The sequence below is a fragment of the Penicillium bovifimosum genome (assembly GCF_028826915.1).
Source record: "Penicillium bovifimosum strain IBT 22155 chromosome Unknown utg000005l_segment0_segment0, whole genome shotgun sequence".
NCBI classification, from domain to species: Eukaryota; Fungi; Ascomycota; class Eurotiomycetes; order Eurotiales; family Aspergillaceae; genus Penicillium; species Penicillium bovifimosum.
This window is the reverse complement of record NW_026622714.1, coordinates 5551488-5575409: the sequence shown is the minus strand read 5'-3', so window position 1 is coordinate 5575409 and position 23922 is coordinate 5551488. Positions and strand designations below refer to the sequence as shown.

The 23922-nt window shown below is 51.2% G+C and overlaps 7 protein-coding genes across 7 annotated transcripts; 4 read left to right on the top strand and 3 right to left on the bottom strand.

Moving 5' to 3' along the window:
• Positions 1–563: 563 nt before the first annotated feature.
• Positions 564–1347, top strand: N7515_007346 (ADP-ribosylation factor-like protein 2; the record flags this gene model as incomplete). The annotated part of the gene is made up of 6 exons (XM_056668090.1): positions 564–622; positions 670–780; positions 827–843; positions 890–1035; positions 1086–1166; positions 1216–1347. 6 exons carry the CDS (start codon positions 564–566, stop codon positions 1345–1347), a joined length of 546 nt encoding a protein of 181 aa, XP_056521686.1.
• An 884-nt stretch (positions 1348–2231) lies between these two features.
• N7515_007345 (putative gelsolin repeat protein) lies at positions 2232–7786 on the top strand (the record flags this gene model as incomplete). The annotated part of the gene is made up of 3 exons (XM_056668089.1): positions 2232–2388; positions 2466–7476; positions 7531–7786. 3 exons carry the CDS (start codon positions 2232–2234, stop codon positions 7784–7786), a joined length of 5424 nt encoding a protein of 1807 aa, XP_056521685.1.
• Positions 7787–10919: 3133 nt separating this feature from the next.
• On the top strand, positions 10920–12644 carry N7515_007344 (D-arabinono-1,4-lactone oxidase; the record flags this gene model as incomplete). Its single annotated transcript, XM_056668088.1, has 1 exon — positions 10920–12644. One exon carries the CDS (start codon positions 10920–10922, stop codon positions 12642–12644), a length of 1725 nt encoding a protein of 574 aa, XP_056521684.1.
• Positions 12645–14815: 2171 nt separating this feature from the next.
• N7515_007343 (Zn(II)2Cys6 transcription factor domain-containing protein) lies at positions 14816–16027 on the top strand (the record flags this gene model as incomplete). The annotated part of the gene is made up of 3 exons (XM_056668087.1): positions 14816–15007; positions 15054–15151; positions 15214–16027. 3 exons carry the CDS (start codon positions 14816–14818, stop codon positions 16025–16027), a joined length of 1104 nt encoding a protein of 367 aa, XP_056521683.1.
• A 1527-nt stretch (positions 16028–17554) lies between these two features.
• N7515_007342 (J domain-containing protein) lies at positions 17555–19959 on the bottom strand (the record flags this gene model as incomplete). The annotated part of the gene is made up of 6 exons (XM_056668086.1): positions 17555–17706; positions 17781–18716; positions 18774–19431; positions 19501–19727; positions 19792–19876; positions 19930–19959. The coding sequence occupies 6 exons, from the start codon at positions 19957–19959 to the stop codon at positions 17555–17557; spliced, it is 2088 nt and encodes a 695-aa protein (XP_056521682.1).
• Positions 19960–21260: 1301 nt separating this feature from the next.
• On the bottom strand, positions 21261–21681 carry N7515_007341 (uncharacterized protein; the record flags this gene model as incomplete). Its single annotated transcript, XM_056668085.1, has 2 exons — positions 21261–21288; positions 21344–21681. The coding sequence occupies 2 exons, from the start codon at positions 21679–21681 to the stop codon at positions 21261–21263; spliced, it is 366 nt and encodes a 121-aa protein (XP_056521681.1).
• A 1083-nt stretch (positions 21682–22764) lies between these two features.
• On the bottom strand, positions 22765–23680 carry N7515_007340 (uncharacterized protein; the record flags this gene model as incomplete). Its single annotated transcript, XM_056668084.1, has 2 exons — positions 22765–23296; positions 23367–23680. 2 exons carry the CDS (start codon positions 23678–23680, stop codon positions 22765–22767), a joined length of 846 nt encoding a protein of 281 aa, XP_056521680.1.
• Positions 23681–23922: the final 242 nt, after the last annotated feature.

The window sequence follows — 23922 nt, the reverse complement described above, 5'->3', positions numbered from 1 at the left end:
GAAAATCCATCTCCCTCTTTAGACGTTATATGATATCATTCAGAGCACCTACTATTCCACAGTAGATATCTACAAGAGTGAGACTAAGTGTGTGCGGGACTCCGGTCTCCAGGAGCAGGCGAGGTCACGTGACCTCTAACATATAGATCGACGGTTCGACCACTAAATTGATGACAATGCTATCCTGTGTATTCCCGTACTACTATATGAATACTACCTAAATTACCTATCTCATCGCCATGGATGTTTACCTAAATGTTCGAGGTTCATAAATATCCCAAATGAATCTATACATAACCGGGATGAAACCATTGCTTCTCTCGCTTCGCTACCCCGTAGACCCCGCGGCAATTCTAAGTGCTTTCTATCGACATCGAGCGAGGATAATCCAGTGAATGACATCTACCAATTTGTCAGACTGGCCCCTGCATGGTGGTGAATATTGGATGCGGTTGTTACTGGCCAGTTGGTGGTTGAGAGTTCGATGGACGGCTTGGAATCCATTTCCACGGCGCACCAATTTTCCCCTTCCAACACTCCAACTCCAAGCGGCAGGCTCAACCATGCTGTCCATACTTCGAAAGGCCCGCTTAAAGGATAAAGAAATGCGTATATTGATGCTGTATGGGTCCTGCGACGCTCTTCAGACCGAGATACTAATAATCGCAGGGGTCTTGACAATGCGGGCAAGACGACCATCGTCAAGCGAATTATGAACGAGGATGTCACGACAGTCAGCCCAACTCTAGGGTTTATCATCAAAACAATTGACTTTATGGGGTTAGTCGTTATCCTTTGAACCATGGACTCTATTGACTCGATGCAGATACAAACTCAACATCTGTGAGCCAACCCGATGCTCTGGTGGGAGGGTTACTGACAGCACCAGGGGACGTCGGAGGACAAAAAACACTCCGCTCTTATTGGAAAAACTACTTTGAAAAGACAGATACTCTAGTTTGGGTTGTTGACGCCACGGATCGACTCCGGGTTGACGATTGTCGACAGGAACTGTCGGGTCTGCTGCTTGAAGAGGTATGACCTCCCCCGCAAATCTCAGCGCGCTCAACTAAATTTATTCCCAGCGACTTACGGGAGCCAGTCTGTTGGTGTTTTTGAATAAGACAGACGTGGAACATTGCATGAGTGAGCAGGAAGTTCGAGAGGTAGATCTTTCTTCGTGACGCTGTTGGATTTGACTGATGTTTTCTGCAGCGCCTTGACTTGGATTCAATCAAAACACACAAATGGACTATCTTGCCATGTAGTGCAATGACAGGCACGAACTTGCACGAAGGTTTGGAATGGGTGGTACAAGATGCTAAAGACCGGCTGTTCCTTTACTAGGTCCGTCCTAGAGTGTATGTTTTTCGCTATGATATCCACCATGCATATTTGATATTCAATGGAAGCGTTGGATTTATTCGATTGTCAGATTGATCTGCCCAGTGGACGGCCAAAACCACTGGTCCATGCCATCTCACCCGTTATAACTTACCTATCTAAACGAACATGCTGGTCAAAGTTTGAATTTTGCTGGCTACTCTTGAAATCGTTGATGTCGTGCATTCTATGCAGGTCTTTACAATTCTGCTTAGACGTTCTAAAGGAGAAGCTAGTGAAAGGTTCCGCTCTCAACGGTGCATGGGAACTGGGTCATTCACAGTAGATTGAAGATAGAATCCGAGAATACAGAGAAATACAAAGTGCCCAAGTGCCCGTGAACAGGAGTACGTAGAGAGTTCGGCTGTGGAATCACTACAGACTAATGATGCAAGGCACGGAACTGATATATCATTTTTCCGGAATGTCAAATATGAGCTAACTATGTCTTCACCGGACCCCTTTAAATGATGGCGAAGAACCAGAGTCCAAGTAAACAATAGCCATGGAACGACAGGAACAGGTTGCGGGGCCGGAACCTTTCAACCTGTTTAAAACCTGGGAAGCGATTGCTCCACAATGTTCCGAGTAAACAAGCCATTTCATGACTATTGGGGTCTGGTCTGGGGGTGTAAAATGCATCTATCCAGAAGAAAATAAATAAAGTACGTTAGAAAATGAAATTATTCTGTTTTAAAAATTATCATGTGTTGAGCAATGACCTATTGATCATCGTGGAGTTGTTTAAACAGGGCGGAGAAACTCAGCCCTTCGGACTTCCATTCTGCAACTCTTCCCTCCCCTCATTTGTTTCTAGGAGGCCTGCATGAATACACGACTCCTGGATCATGACTGTACCAAACGAGAGTTCCGAGGATGTCAATGACTTCCTTCAGCGCATCCGGGAACTAGGCGAGCGTCGCGACAAAGAAGACGACGAGCGCACCAAAAAACTGGAGGAAGAGATCTTGCAGGGCCGGAAGGAAAGGCAGGCTCGCCGAGCTGGTATGCCCCTCCGATCCTTCAGGGAATGTTGAGCATTTGCTGTGTGAATATGCTAACATCCGAATGACTCAAAACAGAGCGGGCACGATCACTGGCCCTGACCGACGATTCATCAACCCTCAATATGGCGCGGCTGAGCGTTTCCTCGATCAGCCCTGGATCTATCGACCCTCCGGAACAACTCGAGCCAACACCGCACACCCCGGGACCTGAGACTCTGACCAGCGCCGAGCCGAGGCAAGACATGGAGGCCGACATGGAAAAGCGGCGCGGGTCTGTGCCGGACCTTGGGATGGATTCTCCCTCGCGGGTCCGACCACCTATGTCGCGCAGTCGTGCGGGGACCTTGTCATGGCAGCAGCGCCCGTCTTCGCGGGATATTGGCAACATGTCCCCCGGCTCAACATCCCCAACACGCTCCCCAACCCGCGCAAGCCACTTGAGAACCCTGTCCACCGCGTCGGACGATACCAAGTTTTCTCAACTCCAGTTTGGGTTCCCTCGGCCCTCCAATGACGCCACTGTACTCCCTCCGTCGCCGGATCGCGAGGCGAGATCGATTCCATACAAAGTGAAGAAGGAAGAAACGGATAAACAGACAGATTTGGGACCGGACCAGCAAGAGGCGGGGGTTGGTCAAGAATCACATGCCGAACTAGATACACTAGAGGCAGTGGAAGAGCGATCATCGTCGCCTCCGAGAACTGGTTCTCGTGATAGCAACATGAGCCACCGCTTCTCTGTGTCGTCAGTGTCGGCAACTGGGCTGGGCTCGCCGGTTCATCTGTCAGAGGCTCCGAAACTCGAACCTCGACAGAATGAGTCCTCATTCGAGGAACCTGTGCTGCCGTCTCCAACTCAGCGACGGTTGTCACCCGAGCGGTCTCGGTCAACATCGCCCACCAAGGGTCTGGGAGGGTTTGTCCAGAGTGCCATGATGAGAAGATCAGATAGTGTGTCAAAGAGATGGAGTGCGCAGCTTCCGCAAGGGCTCGGACGGTCAAATTCTATTGTTTCAAATCGAAGCAGTGTGGCAGGTCCGTTGAGTGAAGTAACACCAACTCTCTCCAAATATGGGCGAGAGCCTTCCACTCTCCAACGACCTGGCTCTAGCCACAGTGAGGCACCTACAGGTTTTACTGAACGACCGACCACACCTTCTGCACCCGCTCTCACCGATCGAGATAATGCGCGCCTCGAAGGTAGCCCAGGCAGACCACCCCGACCTCTCCACTCCCGATCTGCCAGCGCTGTCACTGCGGATGGCACCGATGGCCAAACAAGCCCATTCGTTTCGAAAACCATGGATCCCAGGCGCTGGAGTCCCACCAAGGCTTCTTGGCTAGAGAGCGCTCTCAATCGCCCTGAGTCCCCGCGGCAAAGCAGTAGACCCCCGTCGCAACCGAACTGGGCCAGGGACCGACAATCTCGCGGGAGCATTGATATGGGACGAGTCAGCCCGTTCAAGGAGGTCACTCCTCTTGGTCTGATGCGGACACCTCCACCAGGCACTCAGTTCAAAACATCTGGTGTCTCTGGTCCTTCGCTTCCTGCAAGCCCTACCAAGGGTGCTGTGCCTGATTCCCCGGCAGAATTTCCTTTCAAGAAATCTAGCATTTCCGGTCATTCAGTTCCCCCAAGCCCTACTAAGGACGTCATTCCAGAATCTCCCTCTGAATTCCCTCTCAAGAGGCCTAGCATCTCTGGTCCATCGATGCCTTCAAGCCCTCTTAAGGAGACACTCCCCGAGTCTCCCTCAGCGGTTTCCCCCAAGAAGTCAACTTTCTCCGGAACATCCGCCACAGGCAGCCCTGGAGGCAGAACCAAAGAAGCAGCGCCCGAGTCTCCCCTGGGAGTCGCCTTCAAAAAGCCCAGTATATCGGGTTCATCAATTCACAGAAACTCCGCCACTTCGGCGGATTTCCCATTGAAAAAATCCAGCATCTCTGGGTCTTCAGTTTCCGGAGGAATTACGAATGATACTGCTCCCGAATCTTCATCGACTTCCCCATTCAAGAGGCCCAGTATCTCGGGGCCCTCGATCCCGAGCACCCCCGAACGAAAAGCGAAGGAGACAGTCCCGGAATCGCCGCTGATGCTTGGTCTCGAATCTCCCGAGAAGGTGCTTCCGGAGCCGTCGTCGCACGTCGAACAAGCTTCAGAGTCCCTTGAAGGAGGTGCACCGACAGAAGAGCCCAAGTCTGCCTCACCCAATGCAGTGGTGGCTGAATCGCAAGACACACTGAAATCTACAGAGCCTGAGACCACACCCGAGCCTCAATCTACCCCCACTCGCAGGGAGCCTCCCGACTCGTTGAGCCCCAAACCGAACTTCTCTTTGTCGACTTCCTCGCGCGGACGCATTTCCCCACAAGTGAAGCCTGCGCAGCCTCCCCTGGTGGACTTCCGAGCAAACCTTCGAAAACGCGAAGTTGTCAAAGATACCGCCAACAATGAAGAACCTGAGTTCAAGAACGTCTTTGGGCGCCTCAAAAAGACCGAAACCCGACATTATGTTGCTCCCGATGAACTCAAGGGAAACATCCTGCGCGGTAAAGCTGCTTTGAATACCACAGGCGGCCCAAAGAAGACCGAGCGAGTCGACGAGTTCAGGAATAGTCTTGTTTCACGCAAAGAAGAAATGAAAGCCAGCGGAGGCTCCATCCGACGGAATACTGCTGGAGAGAAGGATAGACCGAAACCAGCCGAGGCCGTGCCAGAGGCAATCGCGATACGACAGAATATGACACGGGCAAACAGCATCCAGCAGAACCCCTTGGTCGAGCCGATCTCGCCCACTAAGAGTTTTGGCTCTCGAGCCTCGCAGGATAGGCCGCTGTCGTCCGCAGGTTCACCCTTCAAAGATTTGGGTTCATCGCGGACTTCTCGGGACCTGCAGCCCTCGTCACCATTCCGTGCCAGTGATGAGCCGGGTTGGCCCTTGACAGATATCGGTGCCTCGCGAGCATCTCGGGAGATACAACCATTGTCGCCGCTCCCTGCCGATGATTCCGCCGATAAAGAGCCAGAGAAGGCACCCCAAGCGACAAGCAACATACAGGAATTTCGTAAAGTGGATTCACCCGTGAGCCAGGAGGAAACCCACGAAGTCGTGGAGCCCACCAAGCCCAGCGCAGCAAAGGTAGAAGAATCCTCGGTCACGACCACCCGCCCAGTTCGTGCCTGGCCCCCTGCACCTGTGGAAGAGGCTGCTACAACACCAAGTGTAGCTAAAGGCAAACTGGCGAGCCGAATCAACCCTGCGCTTGCTTCCCTTCTTACTCGGGGTCCGCCTGCCCCTGAAGGACCGAAGCAGCTGCCGACCGCTGTCACCGCACAAAACGACTCTACGTCGCCATCTGCGCCCCTCACACACGTCACAAAGGGTCGTGCCAGAGGGCCGAAGAGACGGCTTCCTCAGACGATTGGTGCCTCGAACCCGTCCCCTCGGGATGATACTAAGGAGGTTGGTGCTATTCCATACTCTGAAGCCACCCCGTCACAAACTCCTCCAATCCCTATTGAATCTTCGGATTCCAATCCGAATCGCCTGTTGCAACCCGATGAAAATTCAGTTCCTGACACCGAAGACATCCGTTCAGATAGCCTAGTCACCGAGCAGCTCCCGGAGGTGAACGATCCTCCCCAGAATATCCTCGAGCGCGATACTCCCGAAAGCCGTTTCCCATTAACTCTTCCGACCCGTTCCCTGACCACTGATTTCAACATCTTTCCCTCCCCCAATCTTGAGGCCAGCCCGAGGGACCCCGAAAGCCCAGGAGAGGTGAGTCCAGGGAGCGGACCACCTGTTCCACCAAAGTCCAATTCCACCACATCTTCATCGCCCGTAGCGTCAAAGCCGACATGGGTCCAGCAAGACCAGTTCGTGTCCTCATCGCCATCTCCTCTCCGAACGAGCCAGTTGGAGAACCAGATGCGTCAGCAGAAGCCCATCCCCGGTGTAGTCATTGAATCAGCGCGCAGCTCGCTTGCACGACCCTTGAGCCATCCCTCGCCGCCGGTGCCTCCTAAAGATAGCGATGTTCGACTCAACAAGCCGACCGATCCGCGCAGACTGTCAAGAAAGATGTCTGCTCCATCATTGGTTGCCCAAGCCAGCGAGGCACGCGAAGTCATTGGTGGTTTCTTCAAATCATTCCCCGACCCCCGAGACCGCATGGACATTGATCCCGGGCTGATGCTGATGCGTCAACCGGACGATGTGAAGATCAGGACCGTAAGGCGCCAGATGTGGGAACTCACAGGCGATGGCAGACGCCAGGAACTTCCTTCTCATCAAGAGTACATCTTGTACCAAGGCAGCATGTATCTCTGCGTGCACACTTACGAGACTGAACGGAACAGCGCTACGGAAGTCTACCTGTGGCGAGGAGACGATGTCCCAGATAGCTCGGTGGACGACGAACAGCCATTCGCCCGCAAAGTCGCCCGTGAGAACAGCTGCAAGCTACAGATCATCCGACAGGGCAAGGAACCAACCCGGTTCATCCAAGCGCTTGGCGGCATCTTGATCACACGTCGGGGATCCAACTCGCGCCACAACTCATCCGCTCTTTACATGCTCTGCGGACGGAAACACTTAGGCGAAATGGCCTTCGATGAAGTGAATTACTCATTGCGCAATCTCTGCTCTGGTTTCCCTTACGTTGTCTCTGCTCCCTTCGGCAAGCTCTACCTATGGAAAGGCAAAGGCAGCGGGCCCGAAGAGACCGGTGCTGCCCGACTGATCGGTATGGATCTTGGTTTGACCGGAGAGTTTGAAGAAGTCAGTGAGGGCGAAGAACCCGAAGACTTCTTCGATGTCTTCGCCGGCCCTAAAGAATCCGCGCCCCACATGTCGCAGGATTACTGGAAGCTCAAACCAAAGTATAACCACTACCGCACGCGCCTCCTCCGCGTTGATCACGAACTGAACCAGCCAACTCGATTCTGGAACCTGCGTCGGCCGGGATCGGGCTCACCGGTTGTCAAGCCCAATGACTGTGTCCAGGAGATCGAGCCATTCTGCTACCGAGACATCACCGATAAGGATGTTTACGTTCTGGATACCTTCTTCGAGATCTACGTGTAAGTCACCCACAAATACCCTCCCTCCACTACAGATTAGCTAATTTCCCTTAGCATTATCGGCGACCAAGCAACACAGAAATCTGCCGATTTTGCCTCGGCCGTGGTCTTCGCCCATGAGTATGGTATCTTAGCCACCTCCCTCCAGGACAGACCCTTCATCCCGAAGAGTTTCGTGGCACTAGGTGGCATCCCGGATCGCTGCCAAAGCGCATTCCGCAAATGGAATCCACGCGCTCAGAATGCTCCTTTTGTGTACCCTCTGGATGTAGTCATTGAAGCGCTTCGATCGCCAGAGGAGGATGAGTGAGATATTCCTGGTCTCTTTTTTTCTCTGTCTTATTGTTCTTTTTTACCTTTGGGGTGGTTTTTTTCTGAAATTTTGTGTGCATATTTCGGTCTGTACAGGCTCTGGATAGAGGGCATTTTCGGTGGAGGAGTCTTTGTGTACTTCATATTGTGTCATAGAGGATCCTGGAGCATCTGGGAATGTGTAGATGGCATGGGTTTTCGCATTTGAGGTTATGTATCCGATTAGTTTTGCCTTTTCTCAGGTTTAGCGCCTTAATACGCTGTTTTGTAACCTCGTTACCTCTCCCGGTGTCGCCTTTTTACGTCGCGAGGAACCGCGTTAATAGATATTGTAGTGGGGAGGTGTGACCTCCCCCTACAGGCATGCTTCCCCCGTCCACTCCCTTGATTTCCACGTGAGCGTTTCTTACGTCAGCAGTTGTGAGTTGGTGATATAGTCGCGAGGTAGCCTTTAGTAGCAACACACACTCCTACACATCTCTGATTTCTCTTCTTGTGCGCAAGCGCCCAACCTCTTTGTTCCTCTAGTTCGATGCTATGCTAGGTGGTATCTGCTGAATCGACCCGTGTGCCTCAGAGCACACAGCCTTAGAGCGTTCCCCTCTTCAATATCTAGATAGAGTAGGGAATTCCAACAGCACTGGGGAAGACCTTTTTTCCAGCAGTAAAAAAAGCGAATAGAAAAGGGCGGAGCAACTTGGAAGGACCAGGGTATAAAACATATAGTAAAGGGAATCTTTCTTCCAGCGGTAAAGAATAAGAAGCAGAAAAGGGCGGAGCAACTTGAAGGACTAGTGTATAACAAATACACCCAAGGAGATCCTGCCTCCGGTGGCGAACTCAAGTTTCTCTCTACCGGCGGAAGGACGCGCGGATAGCTTCAATTTGCTCAAGAGTTGCCGCAGGAATTGTTGAAGTTGGATTTTGTTTGAATTCCTCAATGAAGCTGTCGTAGGCGGCGAGAATTTGCAGTTGGCGGGCCTTTTTAGTTCTTTTCCATGAACGGGACCGGTAGTGATGCAGCGATAGCGGGAAACGGTGAAGGTTGAGCCGAAGTTGTCGAGTGATCGTGTGCAGTGCCCAGTCGACTCATGATGAAGCCGAGTAACAGGTACAGCATGGTGCAGATGGCCCGGGCCTACCTAGTTGGGTATCGGAACTAGGAAAGCCCTAAATCGTGAGAGCATAATCATGTACGACGATGAATCCAATGTTGGGTGATGAAAAAGACCTGAAATCTGCGAAGCCACCTCGATCAAAACAAAGCGAGGCCGGAACATGATGAGCCTGACAGCTTGCCCAAGGCGAGGTGCTGCGGGTTCACAACCATGCCAACGAGGAACGATTCAATAGTGCCAATTCTTCTCTTGTCAATGGCTGAAACAGCTGGTGGCTCAACTTGTCCAGTGAGTTGCCCACTTGTTACTGTCAAAAGCAAAAAAGGGAAAAGAAAACTAGAAGGAGATCAATCCGATGCTGTACTGCATACAAGGTAACAAGTCTGGGAGAAAGAAAGAAGAAGAAGAAGAAGAAGAACAGGAGGTAAACAATCAAATAAACTCTTCCCGGCGATCCCTGCTCCTTCCCTTCCTGCTTGCCCACTGGCTCACATGACTTGCTCATCCAGTACTCGATAACTGTCCACCGTCACACCACTTTTGGATTTTCTCAGGCCAGACACCCATTAGTGTGTTGTGAGCTCGGAGCTCCTGATCCCGCCTGAAATGCATACCCACTGATTGGGCGAACACTCGCTGTTCCCATTCAATAGACTTGAGGGAGATCGGCATTGTCATTTTCGTAAAGAGACGTATATGCCGTGCTGTCGCACCTTCGCAATGCCTGAGGAGGGCTGTGGAGACAGCCGTACAGCTCCTCGGTCTGCATGCCATCGGTCATTCGAGAAAGAAGGAAAGGCAAAGGACATGGTAGAAAGAAACGGCCCCGGGCGGGTGAAGTATGGGAGGCGAAGAGCACCAAACTCTGTTCGCGCCTGATCCGAGCCAATGGAAGCAGTGGACCCAGCATTTCTTCCTCCTTCCACGAGGTGCGGTACCATCGGTGAGGTTCGACAAGTCAAGCAGCAAGGCATATCTTTGATCTGCCATTCTGCCACAGGGTCCTCAAAGCAGAGCGAGATATACGACCTGAGAAGCAGCGTCCTGCCTAAATAGGGTAGGCAGGTGCCCGTCGAATCTCACTTGTCAGCCCCATGTCGTTAGAGGGAGAAAGAAAGGAAGGGGACTATAGTATAGATTAGAGAATGGTTCCAGCACATAGACAGAAGTTGCAAGCGTACCTCCTTTCACGTTCAGTTCCACGGTCCACCGGAGTAGAGGCCACAATCAAGAAGCAGTGATGTACAAGGTCTGAACTCATCAACTCAGTAATCATTGAGGTTGATGAAGAGTGGTGGAGATGAAGAGTGATAAAGAGTTGATGATGAAGCGTGATGAAGAAGAAGAGGAAGAAGAGAGGAAGGATGGTGGAAGTGGGGGCTTTTATAGACTGAGCTCAAGGCATCCGAAGTTGTCAACCGTGAATGTCAGGCTGCGAACAATGGGGGTTGAATACCAATGGAAGTCATGAGACTCACGTAACTCAATAGTCAGCGACTAGCAGAGAGTGAGAGGAACTCCTTATGTTCTTCCGTGTTCGTTCCTTCCTATTGTTCGTTCCTTCCTATTGTTCGCTCCTTCCTATTGTTCGCTCCTTCCCTTATCTACATCCGGCCATACGTCACAGGAGGAGTCAAATCGATATCACAGGCTTAAGGCGTGAAGAACTCCTGCGATTTACATGTCAGCCTTTGAATTTTTTGGAATTTGAGATCCTTACGACCGAGGGCTGGTCTTATTACATGTATTTTTTTTCTCCCGTCACATTAACTATAGATCAAAATTCAAATCTAATCTGATTACCATATGGCATAGGTAGGTGTTAAGGTGTAGACATGAAAAGACGGGCATAACACGGAGCCGGGAGTACGCCGAGACGGAGACCAAAAAAAAAAGGAATCGAAAATGCTCCGATTTCAAATCTAAAAAAAATGTCGCCATCTCCTTCGTTCTGGTCTTGATTTACTTCCTATTTCCCCTGGCAATGTGATTTTAATTTGATTTCAAATCCTCATGGACCTCTCCATTCTTCGTGAGCTCTCGAAGCTCGACCCTGCGGTACCGTTCCGCGCCTCAACTGATCATTTGCATCACACCTGGGCCAAGACCTTCTTTTCGCGCCCGGAGTTGTACATCCGCCCAGAGACTATCCCAGAGATTCAACAACTCGTCACTCTCGCCCGTCGTTGTCGTCGCCGAATCGTGACCGTTGGCAGCGGCCATTCCCCCTCCGATCTGACCTGCACCTCGTCCTGGCTCGTCAACCTCGATAACTTCAATCGCGTTCTACATGTCGACCCCACCACCGGCTCCGTTACCGTCGAAGCGGGCATAAGATTGAGGGACCTAGGCATTGAGCTGGAGAAACATGGTCTAACACTCGACAACCTGGGCAGCATCGACAGCCAGTCTCTCGCCGGCGTCATCGCCACAGGCACTCACGGCAGCTCTTTGCGCCACGGCCTACTATCAGAATGCATCGACTCGCTGGGCTTGGTTCTCGCCAATGGTCAGCTCGTTCGCTGCAGCGCGACAAATAATCCAGATTTGTTCCGCGCCGCGCTGGTGTCGCTCGGAGCGCTGGGAATCGTCGTCGAAATTACCTTCAAGGCGACACCTTCGTTTAAGATTGCCTGGCGCCAGGAACGGTATTCGCTGGATCGTGTACTGGATGAATGGTCGACGGGATTGTGGACTACACACGAGTTCGTGCGCGTCTGGTGGCTGCCTTATGCGAAGGGTGCTGTGGTCTGGCGTGCGAATAAAACCGACCTCCCGCTGCGCCCTCCCCCACAGAACTTCTACGGCGACTCGCTCGGCTACCACATCTATCATAACCTCCTCGCGCTCTCCACGTATGTCCCGCGCATCCTGCCCTGGGTCGAATGGTTCGTCTTTGGTATGCAGTACGGCTTCCGGGCCGGGTCAACCGTCACCGAGGCCGTGGAGCCCGGGCGCACAGGATTATTGATGAACTGCCTGTATTCGCAGTTCGTTAATGAATGGGCGCTTCCGTTGGAGAAAGGCCCTGAGGCGATCGGTCGGCTTTCGGCATGGCTGCACGGCGACATGGAGACCGCGCAAATCCCGTTCTCGTCCAAGGGCCTGTACGTGCACTGTCCGGTCGAAGTGCGAGTTTCCGACACCTCGCTGAACACCAAGCCCCGCCCGTTCCTGGACCCGACTTGCTCTGATGGCCCGACACTCTACCTAAACGCAACGCTCTACCGACCGTACCTTCGCGACCCGCCCTGCAAAGACCGCTACTACGAAGCCTTCGAATGGCTAATGCGCCAGATGGGCGCAAAACCACACTGGGCAAAGAACTTCCGCACACTGGGCTCTTCAGAGCTGGGCAGGGTATACGGCGAGGACATGGACTCGTGGATGAAAGTGCGAGGCGAAGTCGACGCAGACGGCATGTTTGCGGGCGAATGGCATTTGCGCAACCTGCCCCTGGAAATCGGACAGGCCAGCGACGCACCTGGCGGCGAGGGGCTGCCGCTCCTGGAGCGCGAGCACGAACGTCGCAGGGTCGACATGAGTGGCGTCGGCGATGGCGTCGAATGGGTAGGAGATCGCCGGTGGCAGGGTCAGTCTCCTGCTGCGCTGGAGAAGACCATGATCCCATTACCAGAGGAGCCGGTGCCTAGTGAACCCGACACGCCGACCAGCGAGGAGAGCTTTGATTTGCTTGCGCGGGGTGAAGCGAGCATCATGCTCCCCAATAAGGCATGAGATGGAGTCAGAAAACCAGCCTCCCGTAAAGCAAACAATCTGCCTGTCGGGTTGCGAGTCTTCAGTTACTTTTTTTCGCATCTGCTGATCTCTGCTTATTTGATTATTTTGACTGGTCCCAGTGCTTATTGGCTCGAGTATCTCATTTCACGTCCTGCATCTGTCTCTCTCATGTTTCCCCGTTGTCATCTACATTTGGTCGGCATATCTGATATCCTTGAAACGTTTCAGGCTTCGAAATTCATTCGAGGGGATGAGCCAATTGTTTTCGAGATCTCGTCATTCATGTCTATATTAACTTATTTACATATTGCATTTTCCCCTGCTTCTACCCTTTGCTTTTTCTTATGCCCCTCTCCTCCCCACAAATCTATGGCCTCGTGGTCTCCCTTGAACTTGTCGGTGAACTAGTTAACCGCGCGAGGTGCTTCGCCACCAAGCCTTTCTATAGGGCCAGGTTTTCCCCTTTGCTTATGCAGTTGTGCTTGGGGTTTGGAAATTATGTATACAAGAATCGATAGTCCATAGCCCTTGTACAGTGGGCCAATATTGACATGGAAATTCCACCTTATCTCTTGTTCTTTTTCCTCTTTTCTTGCTTCTGGGGTCTGGGAGCAAAGACAGACAGTCCGTGTGTCCGTTTTTGTCCCTTGTCCCTTGTCCCCTGCCTTGTCTCCCCAGCTGAGAGACGAGACGTTAAACATACATCGATTGCTATCGAGGTATGGCAGTGTATGTAGTCCTTGAATTCCCACGGTCTAGACACGGTGGCAAACCGGGGATTCAGGATGATCTGTTCAGACACTCGAGGGAATGATCCACGGGAGAAAAGAGAGAAAGGGAAGAGAAAGAGAGTGAGTACAGAAAGTGACACATTGGATGGTGTATGGTGTCTCAGGTCGAGCTGAAGACTGTGCTGCCTGGTAGGTATACTTGGTATCCTCTGCACACTGACACTGACATTGACATTGACACTGCCACTGCCACTGTCACTGCCACATAATGACACTAGCACTGACACTAGCACAGTTAGTTCTAGTTATCTGAATACCCGCTGTAGGTAGATGCGGGAAGTTGATGATCAATGCAAAGATCTAGCGTTGACAACTGTTCAGATTAGGGCTGGCCTTATTGTTTCGGGATTTGGTTCTGTGCGAGAATGCAGGCAGTACCAGGGGTGTCTATGTAGAACGAAGAATCGAAGAGGGTAAATTGAAGACTATATAGGCTAATATCATAGTCGCCTCACCACCACCTTCTATCAGAATACTACGGAGTAAATCATAGTCCTTCTCTAAGCCTTCTCTTTCCTTCTAAGGGTCTCTAATTTCCCGGGAGGCACCTGACTTGATTGCTTCGCTTTTCTTGGCATATCACGCTGTACCACGTTTCGGTGCAGCTGGCAAGGATGTCTCCTTTCAACACACCGACATCTTTTCATCTCCCTCTCTCCCTCTGGATCTCTTCTTGTTTCCAGGGCATTGACCCCTCGAAACACCAACAATGCAGCTTGACCGGGAAGTTGATTGGTGATTGATCCTCGTCACAACCCGGAGTTGGCTCATCCCCAATTTCTTGCCCCTCCCCTTCCCAGGATTGCACGTGTTGGGGTCTCTGACGTGCAGGCACTGTCAGCATAGAGAGGAGGAGAATAAACGAGTGTGACAAGACGTTACGATAACATCAATGCCCTCTATTGACTGTTTTCCTACCCGATGACTAGGTCAAATCCCATGCCCATCTTGTGTCTGTACGGTGATATAGGTACCTGAACGGCCTAAGTGCCCGGACGTTCTCTTCGTCTGGTCGCATGTCATCTTCGAACGCTTGGGACACTCTCCACGTCACTGGGTATCGGCCAAATCGGCAGACCATGCTGATGCGGGGATACTGTCTGTCTTGTCTCCTAGGCTCTCACCTTTGATAATCATGATATCAACGTTTGGCCCTGGCGGCTGAAGCCTGTTCCATTATCATCCACCCCACCTGCTCGATTCCTTTCTTTTTCTACTCTTTCTTGTTTTTTTTATTCTTTGCTGGCTAAAGCTCTTTCTCTCTTCCCCTCCCTCGTCTTGACTTGCCTTCCTTTCCTCCTCCACCTTTTGCTGCTCCTGCATTGCGATATCTAAAGCTGCGCTTCCGGTGTGGCTAGCAATATGATACAATCCACCATGTCATGGCAGCCAAAGCTTCGCCCCAAGGGCTTCCCGCATAGCATTGATGATTTTGCGGCAGTGGCTTCGCTCACGGAGCTGGAGCATCGGGCTCGGGCTGTCGAGGACAAGCGTGACCAGCGCGTCTTCCGGGTCAAGCGCAAGCATGTTCTGAAGGCTTGCGATCGCTGTCGCGTGAAGAAGACTAAGGTGTGTTGATAACTACAGTGCTCTATATCAAACTAACATCCGCCAGTGCGATGGGAAACAGCCTTGCAATCGCTGCTCGGTATACAACCATCCATGTCTATTCCGCGAAAGAAAGGCGACCCAAACCAAAGTATACTCTAGAGGGTGAGTGCATACAACTAAACACAGCCTCGTATATATCCTCAGACACTAATAATCCCACCCAGCTTCGTCGAAATGCTCGAATCCCACCACTCCCTGGTCGTAAAAGCCCTTCAGAAACTCTACAAATTTTGCATCAACAACGAAGGGTTTCCCGGCGATCCTCTTGCTGAAGCCCCAGATGGCCACCCCCTAACCCACGCAATTCTCGACCGTCTAGGTCTAATCAAACAAGCCGAAGAAAACGCCGATGAACCAGAGGAGGACTCTGAAGACCTCCGCTACCTCCGCCTCCTCTCAACATCCACAGAGTGCAGCGTCACAGCTGAGCCCTCCCCAGAACCAACAACGCCTCCAGAACCCTCCCCAACCCTCTCCCTCTCCCGGCCCCCGTGTCCAATCCCGACGCCCACCTCAGCCCAACTCCGCGGCAGGACTGACACAGGCACAAGCACAACCGCAAGCACAAGCTGGCAATGGGATCTTCAGCCCGTCCAGCAAACAAGCTACAGCTACCCTGACGCAGCATACCACGAGCTGATGGCGTTACAGCAACGCTCGTCCCTCAGCGGGCCAGACATGGGGGCTGATATCCCGCCCCATGTCGACATGGCGAGTGCGCCGTCCGGTCTACCCCCTCATCATAGCCATGCTCACCACGAACCGTTCCCGTATGTACTTGATGGGTGCTGTGATGGGAATCAGCAAGATGTCAAGCCTGTTTTGTCGAGGTTGCCGGCTGGTTTGATGGAGCATCCGCACCATACGCATCACATGGACGGGAATCTGTCTGCGGAGATGATGGGGGAGTACCAGTTTCCACAGGATTCGGCATTTTATGCTGGGTTTACTCCTGGGTGGAACTTTCCTTCTGGGTAGACTTGGCTGAAGCTCACCTTTTCTTTCTTTCTTCTTTTCTTTGGTTCTCTTCTGGGACTTCATTTCACTTCTTATTTATATTCCTTGCCACTTCACCATTTTCTTTCCCTTGGTCCATCTATCACGGTATCCTGACTTACATTTTTCTTGGCCTTCTTTTCTATACCCCCAACACCTGGATTCGGATCCTCTTATTCCCCGGAGCGTGGAGCAGATTCATATAGGAAGAAATCCGGCACAATGCCTAATCCTTCCTAACCAGAACGCTTCCTTTTCTTTCCTTCTCATCCCCCCTCTATCTCTTACCTCTCTCGGGCTCAGTCAGCTCCTCCAGACTCTATATTGATCTCGACGGAAGAATTGGAATTCTATCTCCTTTCTCCTATGATCTATCTAGACTCGTCCTATAAATTTGGTACTAGTTTTCATTCCTCTGGTTGCCTTTCCCAGCACTCCATGGATACGGAACCTACCTACCTAGCCCTTACCATTTCTCACTTGGACATATATTGTCCCTTTTCCGAGATGAATACGCAAAATTCCCACATTCGCTACCTATCAAATGCTAACTAAACATGGAAACACACAAGCAGGCAGATACATAGATTCAACCTATATCTATCTGATCCTAGCTAACACCCAAGCTGAACACAATCCACAAGATACAAGATCTGGTACCCAGCACCAACTCGAGTCATACAAGTGGTACCACACACGCCGCATGAACCTAGCACAGATGAGTCCGGACATGAACCAACACAGAGGCATGAACCCAGTACCCAAAGCGGATCTAGCCCGACACCGCTGGAAAGGGAAGATCGAAGCCGGCAGCTAGCTGGGAGCTAGAGCCGATCGGGGAGCTGGAAGAGGACGTGACTAAGGAAATGCAGATTAAGTCAGAGATCATGATATTATGGTCTGTTTTGAGCTGGAGGCTCAGATGGGTACGAGCTATACTCACCCCCACTCGTCCGGGTAATTTGGGCGAGTGGTTTGTGTACCGATCTGGGGGTTGGAGTTTGTGGTAGTACGTCGTTGTCTTGTCTTTCTCTCGGTACATCTTGTTACCTAGGGTTTGGGTTGATGTGGTGCCCATAGGTATACTTATACCTCCGGAGAGGAGAGGGGATAACCCCATACACAGTGACAGCACTTAGATATGACCAACTGGTGATTACAATGTATCCTGTTCTAGCCCCCATTCCTGGTCGTTATCCATGGACAGGATAGAAGGATTTGAATGGCTTTTCATTCCTCGAGTCTATGATTCAGACAAGTACGATTGATGCACATACACAAAACTTGTAAAGAAACGAGTCCAAGAAAAAGGGAATAGTACCGATGAATAAAACAAAAAAACCCAAAAGCTACCCATGAATAAAAGAGCAGACCTCATAACGTGCAAGTGACAACAGTAGGCCTAAGCCAAAGACCAAAGACCACCAAGGTCTAGGTTGAGATCAGAGACCGGTGTCACACATCACACAGGCCGCGAGTACAATCGATCAATCAATGCAAAAAGGAAAATCAATCCTCGTCTTCCGTTTCCGTGTTAGTGTCGCTGGTATCGCCCGCGTCGCCGTCGGTATCACTCTCGCTGGAGTCGTCGGAATCCTTGACTGTTTTCTTCTTGGGTGCTTGGCCTGTCTTCATGGCTTGCATTTGCCCGGCGATGGAATCTAAAACGGAAAGTGGTCAGTAAAGGAACAAGATAACGTGGGGGGTTATAATAATAGTATTTTTGGCCACTCACCCTCGTCTGGCTCGCTGATGTCGTCCTCTTCTTCCACAGCGGCTGCCTTGGCGGGGTCATCAATGTGCAGGGTGATTTGTGCAGTGTTGTCGAGACCCAGGTAGCTGTCACAGAGCATGTGGAGGACGAAAGTGAAGTCGCCAACCTGCGGGGGAGCCTGGAACTGCATCTTAAGGGTCTGGACGTTGAATGTGGGCTTTCCGGCCTCGTCGAAGATAGGCTTGTCAAATGTCGTAAACGTAAACGGCGGCACGGCCATCTTGCCCTGCTTGGCATCTGCTAGGAAGATGTTCCAGCGCGGGGAGTGGTCGCGGGCTAGGTAGGGTGCGTGAGCCAGAGGCGGCTGGACGGTCTCGATCTTAGTCTCGACCTTCTTGCCGTCGACCATCTTGGTAGCGATGTTTTTGGCCGGCTTGCGGCCCATCAGGGCTTCGAGGTCGTCCTCGTCGGGGTCAACATCCTCTAGATCAAGCTCATTCACTGGCGGGACGGATGTGCTACCGGGCGGAATGAACCGAGCCTTGACCACCAGCTGTACCAGACTGCTGGGAGTGATCACCTTCTCGCCCATGACCTTGAAGAAGATCCGCTCGGGTTGCAGGACGGGAAGTTCTTTGGCAACGGAAATGGCATCGGTGTATTGCTTATCAGAGAGACCAGCGCCCACAGCCAGCTTGCGCCGCTGAGCCTCTGGTAGTTCCATGTACTTTTGAACGGTGAGGTGTTCCTTGGCATCTTCCCCCTCCACGGACTTGACAACAGCGTCGGTGAAGTTGGGAAGTTGTAGTAGTGGTGATGAGCCGGGGGCCACAGCCTGAATGAGATTCTGAGACGTTTTGAAAGCACCGACGATCGGTCCGAGGTTACCAAATGCGAGAGCGATAGCGGTGAAAGCTTCGGTGAGAGACAGGGCAACAGGAGCGGCTTCATATTTTTCTGTATCCAAGGGGTCAGCAAAAGCTTTTTATAAGATGGTTCAGAGCGGGTTCTCACCAGCATCGAGAGAGGCGTCGCCAAGGTCGACCCGACCTAGATAAGCCCACAATAAAGCCAAAGCCTTGCGGCGGGAGGAGCTGTCCAACTGCTTCAGAACCTCACGATCCTTGGCAGCAAGGAACGAGTTGTCATCCGCCAATACCTGCCTCTCGAGCTTGTTCAACCCAGACTCGGATTTAGCACCCTTGAGCATATCCTTGAACTCTTCGCCGGACGACAAAGCGCCGATAATGCCACCTTCAGTGATATCCTCCTTGTACTCGCGGAAGATATTACCGGCACTGGCAACCAGCACACGCTCCTTCGTATAACGCTGCGATCCATACCACCACTTGCCGACTATATACGGGAGAAGGACACCCAGAAGGGCACCGTAGACCATCAGAACATATTTGCCATTGCCATCCATGACAATGAACTTGGGAAGGGCGATGCCGATGCTGAAGCTTTGCTTGCCATCGGGGTGGCCATATTGAAGGTAGTTGTTTCGGATCTCCTCGTCGGTGAGGGCTTTGTAGGCCTTGGTGAGCTCCACGAAACGCTCATTGAGCGTGTCCATCGTTTCATTTTTGGCGGGGTCAGGGCGAATCTTATCGGGGTGATAGATCAAAGACATGCGCTTATAATGCCTGGAGATAGCTTTCTCATCTGCGCTCTGTTTTTCAGGAATAAAGTGTCAATTTGCATTCTTTGTGTGCCTTCAGCGGCCTCGCGCATAACTCACCCTCGAGACACCCAAGATATCATAAGGGTCGTATGCCTTCGTCGTTGTCCTGGCGGTGACAGTAATCAAATATACCATCCATGCCATCATGGCATATCCTACGATGACAGTGACAATACGCTTGATTCGGCGCTCTTTGCGCAAGCGCTTGCGCTTCTGCGCATCGATGAGATCTGCATGTTTAGGCTTGAAATCGGACTTGATGCGGGGAGCCGTATTCTCGAGCTCTGTGCTCACAAAGATGATTAGAATATGAGAAAGAAAGAATGCGGTAGTTTTGCCAAAGCTCACCTTTGCTAGGTCGTAGGAGGTTATAGGTGAGAGGGAGAGTGACCAAGCCGGTCAAGGTGAGGATGAAGAAGGGGAAGAATTGTCCCTGTACGCCAAAGTTAGTGTTACGGTGTCTTCCACATCGAATCCCACTCATACCTGCTCATCATATGTGTAGTCTGACGACATTCTGCGGCGAGGTTAGGGTACAGACAGCGGTTGCCGCTGGCCGCGGAACTAAAAATATTTGTGTTGCGCAGGGCTGGTGACAGTGGCCACTTCGGACTGTGGAGAGAAAGCCTTTGGGTTGTAGAAAGCAAGTAAAAGCCTAGTAAGAGCCGAAAAGTCTGGCCCGTAAGAAACAAAGGAGCGATGAAGGGGAAGTGAATATCGGACTTCCTGATCTGGTGATGACCGTGTCCTCAAGCAGGGTCCACCCACCGCCTACTATATGGGGATGTCAACAGGTGGCAGTTCCTTATTGAGAGGGCAGGCGGTGAGGCACCTCCACAAAACAGACAACATCGTACTCCGTATTTGCCCTAGCGTGCATCGGTTGTGATTGTTGCCCATCACTAAAATTCAGACATTATTACGGGCAACTGGCAACTGGGAAGACGAACGATCGAACCCCGCAGAAGCGAAGAGGCCCCGCACAGATGCTTGTTCATCGACATTCTTCTGCCGCCGCCTGCGAGTTTTGATCGCTCTTCTTCCTAGTAGTTGCCCGTGATCTGTGATCTACGGAGTAAACGCCTCACATGATTCTACAATACGTTGACATGCAAAAGTTTTCGGAATCAAAATGTTTGAAGTATTCTTAACAGTTTTGTGGATGAGCTCAAGGCTTCATATATACAATACTTTTAGATGCACTCTTAATAGAGTTACAGTTAGGAGTGGCTAACCAATCGAACCACTTGCTGCTGCCAGCTTTTGACCTTTCCTTCCAGTTTAGGAGTATTGACAGAACAGATCTATCACACACGATATCTCCCCTCATGACCAACATAGCCAAAGCTCCCAGTTTACCCAGAAAGGGTGTTCAAGCGTCAACAACTCAAGGTCGGACGCGAACTCAACCAATCCAGACAAAGCGTTGGGAAGTCTCGCAGAAGGTCTATGACTCATTTTTTGTGTATGTGATAGAACCAGAATCCACACAGCCGGGGTAGAAGGGGACCAATCCGATACCTCCAAAGAGATATCTTCATTGCTACAAGTCGGGGACCCGGGAAATCCATGGGATCTGGCGTTCTTGCCACTTCGGTGTAGGGCGCATTTGCAGTGGCCGACAGAGGACGCAGAGCATCGTTGTCGAGATAGTTTCGATGGTGTTTTTCTTGTCTTGCTTATCGAATGCGGGATTCACGAACGTCGCATATTCGTAAACATCGTATATGGGTTTGTCTTTTTTTGTTTGAGGTTGAAAAAGAAAATTGGCGAAGAGGCGATACATCCGAGAAGCTCTGCGGATGATGTCCAGACAATCAATCTCCAAGGGTATGACCACTTGTTCTGGAAAGAAAGTCAGGATTGGTTCCAATGAATCAGGTTTGAGACTGATACTCACGATTCAATGTAGTCGAGTCCAGCAAAATACTCAAGCATCCGGTAACAGAGACTCGGGTCATCGCCTGGCTCTCCGCCACACAGACGACAACACTCCTCTAGCCCGTCTGATTCCATTCGCAGAGATCGCTCACGGGTCTGCCAGGCTGTGTACCCATAGTGCCATGATGGGGCGAGGGTCACTGCCGGAGATCCACGTGAACTGCATGCGGTAGGAGAGCTGTCAAAGCAGACAGGCTCACAAAAGCTGCGCTGAGGGGTCTGGATTGATGATGTGGAAGATATCTTGTTGCGGTTGCTGGAACGACGAGTGCGACGTCTGTTATGCCTCTGGCCCATAGTTGGAAGTCAAGTATAAGGAAGTCCCCGAAAGAAAAGAGCTGAAGAGTAGAGAAAGGGGAGCGACCATCACCTCCTGGAAAGGACGAGATGAGGTACTGAGAAAAAGAATCATCGATATGGTCCCGGGGGTGAGTGGCTTTATGTAGAGAAGTACAAAGTGAGTCACTAAAGGAGAAAACTTTGGAAGGGCCCACTTTTACACAGTAGAGTGGGCCCATCCCGAGAGAAGATCACCCAACACCTTATGACTTTAAAAATGGCGCCTAAGGTCCCTTAGAAAGGCGTGATTCGTGAATAACGTGATCTATTCGTGATTTTTCATTCATCCAGATGACATTCCCCACTTCATGTCATTGGAGGACCTTCATGGTGCGTAATAATTAGACTTTAGGCATACTAAACTTGCGTGACTCAAGAATGCTAATTACGAGGGCTTAGCCATATGAGCAATCCTGTGGAAGATTTGCATAACTATTCGAAAAAAAAAATTTTTAATGAAAAGATTGAAACATCAAATGACGAAATGCTCCATAAGCCATGTCATCAAGCGGTGGTGACTGGTGACCGGTGTCCTGCTTAAACCCGATGCCGCGATGCCGGATTCCTTAGTGCCGTGCGGACCGAAAGATCCCGTTAGGCAATGAAGGGGTGACTCTCCTTTAAACTTGCCCTATTGGCCCTAATAAGGCAAATATGCAGGGTCCGGAGCCTTCATCAATCTCCGGTCCACAATACTAGGACACATTGAACGTATCATTCGCTTTAAAAATTCGCTCAGGTAGCAAGGGAGAGATCTGAGTTTTTACACCTTGCATCGAACAAATGCACGTGTGCAACGTGGTGAAAAGAATTTTCAACGGAAAGCCGAAAGCCGAGCAATAAAGAACTGACTCATTCTCTTTCACTGAGCTAAATGGGGAATCTCGGGAGCTTTCAAAGAAACTTGGAAGGTTCTGACTATTGACTCAGAATTGGAATAATTTATGGAGTGCCTGAGTTGTCAGGACTCTAATTTTAGCCCTATGGACTGAGACCTGACTCTCTCTCCTTAAACTGCCTGAGCCAAACATAACAAACAGACTAAACAAACGCAAACATCTTGATTTCCAGACTCTCCCTTGCAGCAAAATCATTATATGTCGGGTCAACAAACGCACTGTGAGGCACGGTGGTACCACCTTCCTCCATTTTGGAGCTATCGAATTGTGTGAAGACTAGAGGTTCACTAGGCTGTTGACCGCCGAGATAACACCATCGCTGCTTCGCACTACACGCGTACCTCCCCAGTTCATTCCAACCATGCGGTAGCGTTATACGGTTGGGGATACCCTCGCTTTCGATATCGAGGGAACTCCAGTCACAGACTGCAAGAGGGTCCCTCTGAATAAGTTTCAATGGCCGCCAGACATTAATGACCAACACGCGGCCTGCGAGGAGACGGTTGCGCTCCTTCTCGTCTGGAACGATAGTCTCGAGCTGGTGGAGTGCACCCGCAGGTGTGAAGTCTGAATGGACACTGTGTGCTGGGCTCCGGTTATCGGCGAGCATGGATGGATCTGATGCGAGGCATCGCACCCGGTGTGCGAATGTGATTGTCCTAGTCGCGCCGGTGCTGTGACCTTGTTCAGCTTCCCGAAGCACAAGCATACACCGACTGTCCTCGTTTCTGGGATAGTACTTACACGTTACGAACTAGCTCTTCTGTCTTTGGAATGATGCTGTCCCGGACAAACTCTCCGTCTGAGACTCTGTCCAGCTCGGGTATCTCGTGCGATAAATACACGAAGCCGCTCTTGTCGAGTGTGTATGACGATTCATCTCGGATATCCTGCACTTGCACGCTGTGTGTCTCGTCAAGGACGTGCATCTGTTTGACATTGTCCTCGGGCTTGCCCTTGGTAAAGTCGATCTGAACACTCCTGCCGGTATCCGGACGTCTCCAGAAGCAGAGCTCCGTATCAACATGCCTAGGTGTATACGCGCCGATGCTTCCCATGTTGAGTTTGAGTGCTGGATACTGGTTTCGGGGGCGAGGATTGGTATAAACGGGGTTATCACTACTATGACGGCGGGGATAGCAGCCTTACAAGTACCTGCGTGTGGGGAAACACGGCCTGTCAAGACTGTCCGTTGATTCGTTACCCGGTAGATGGGCATAAGTCATGAATGTATGAAGATTGACTTCATTGAGGGGGTTTCACGCTCGCTTTCAAGTTGATCGGCGCTGGAGAAGGGTTA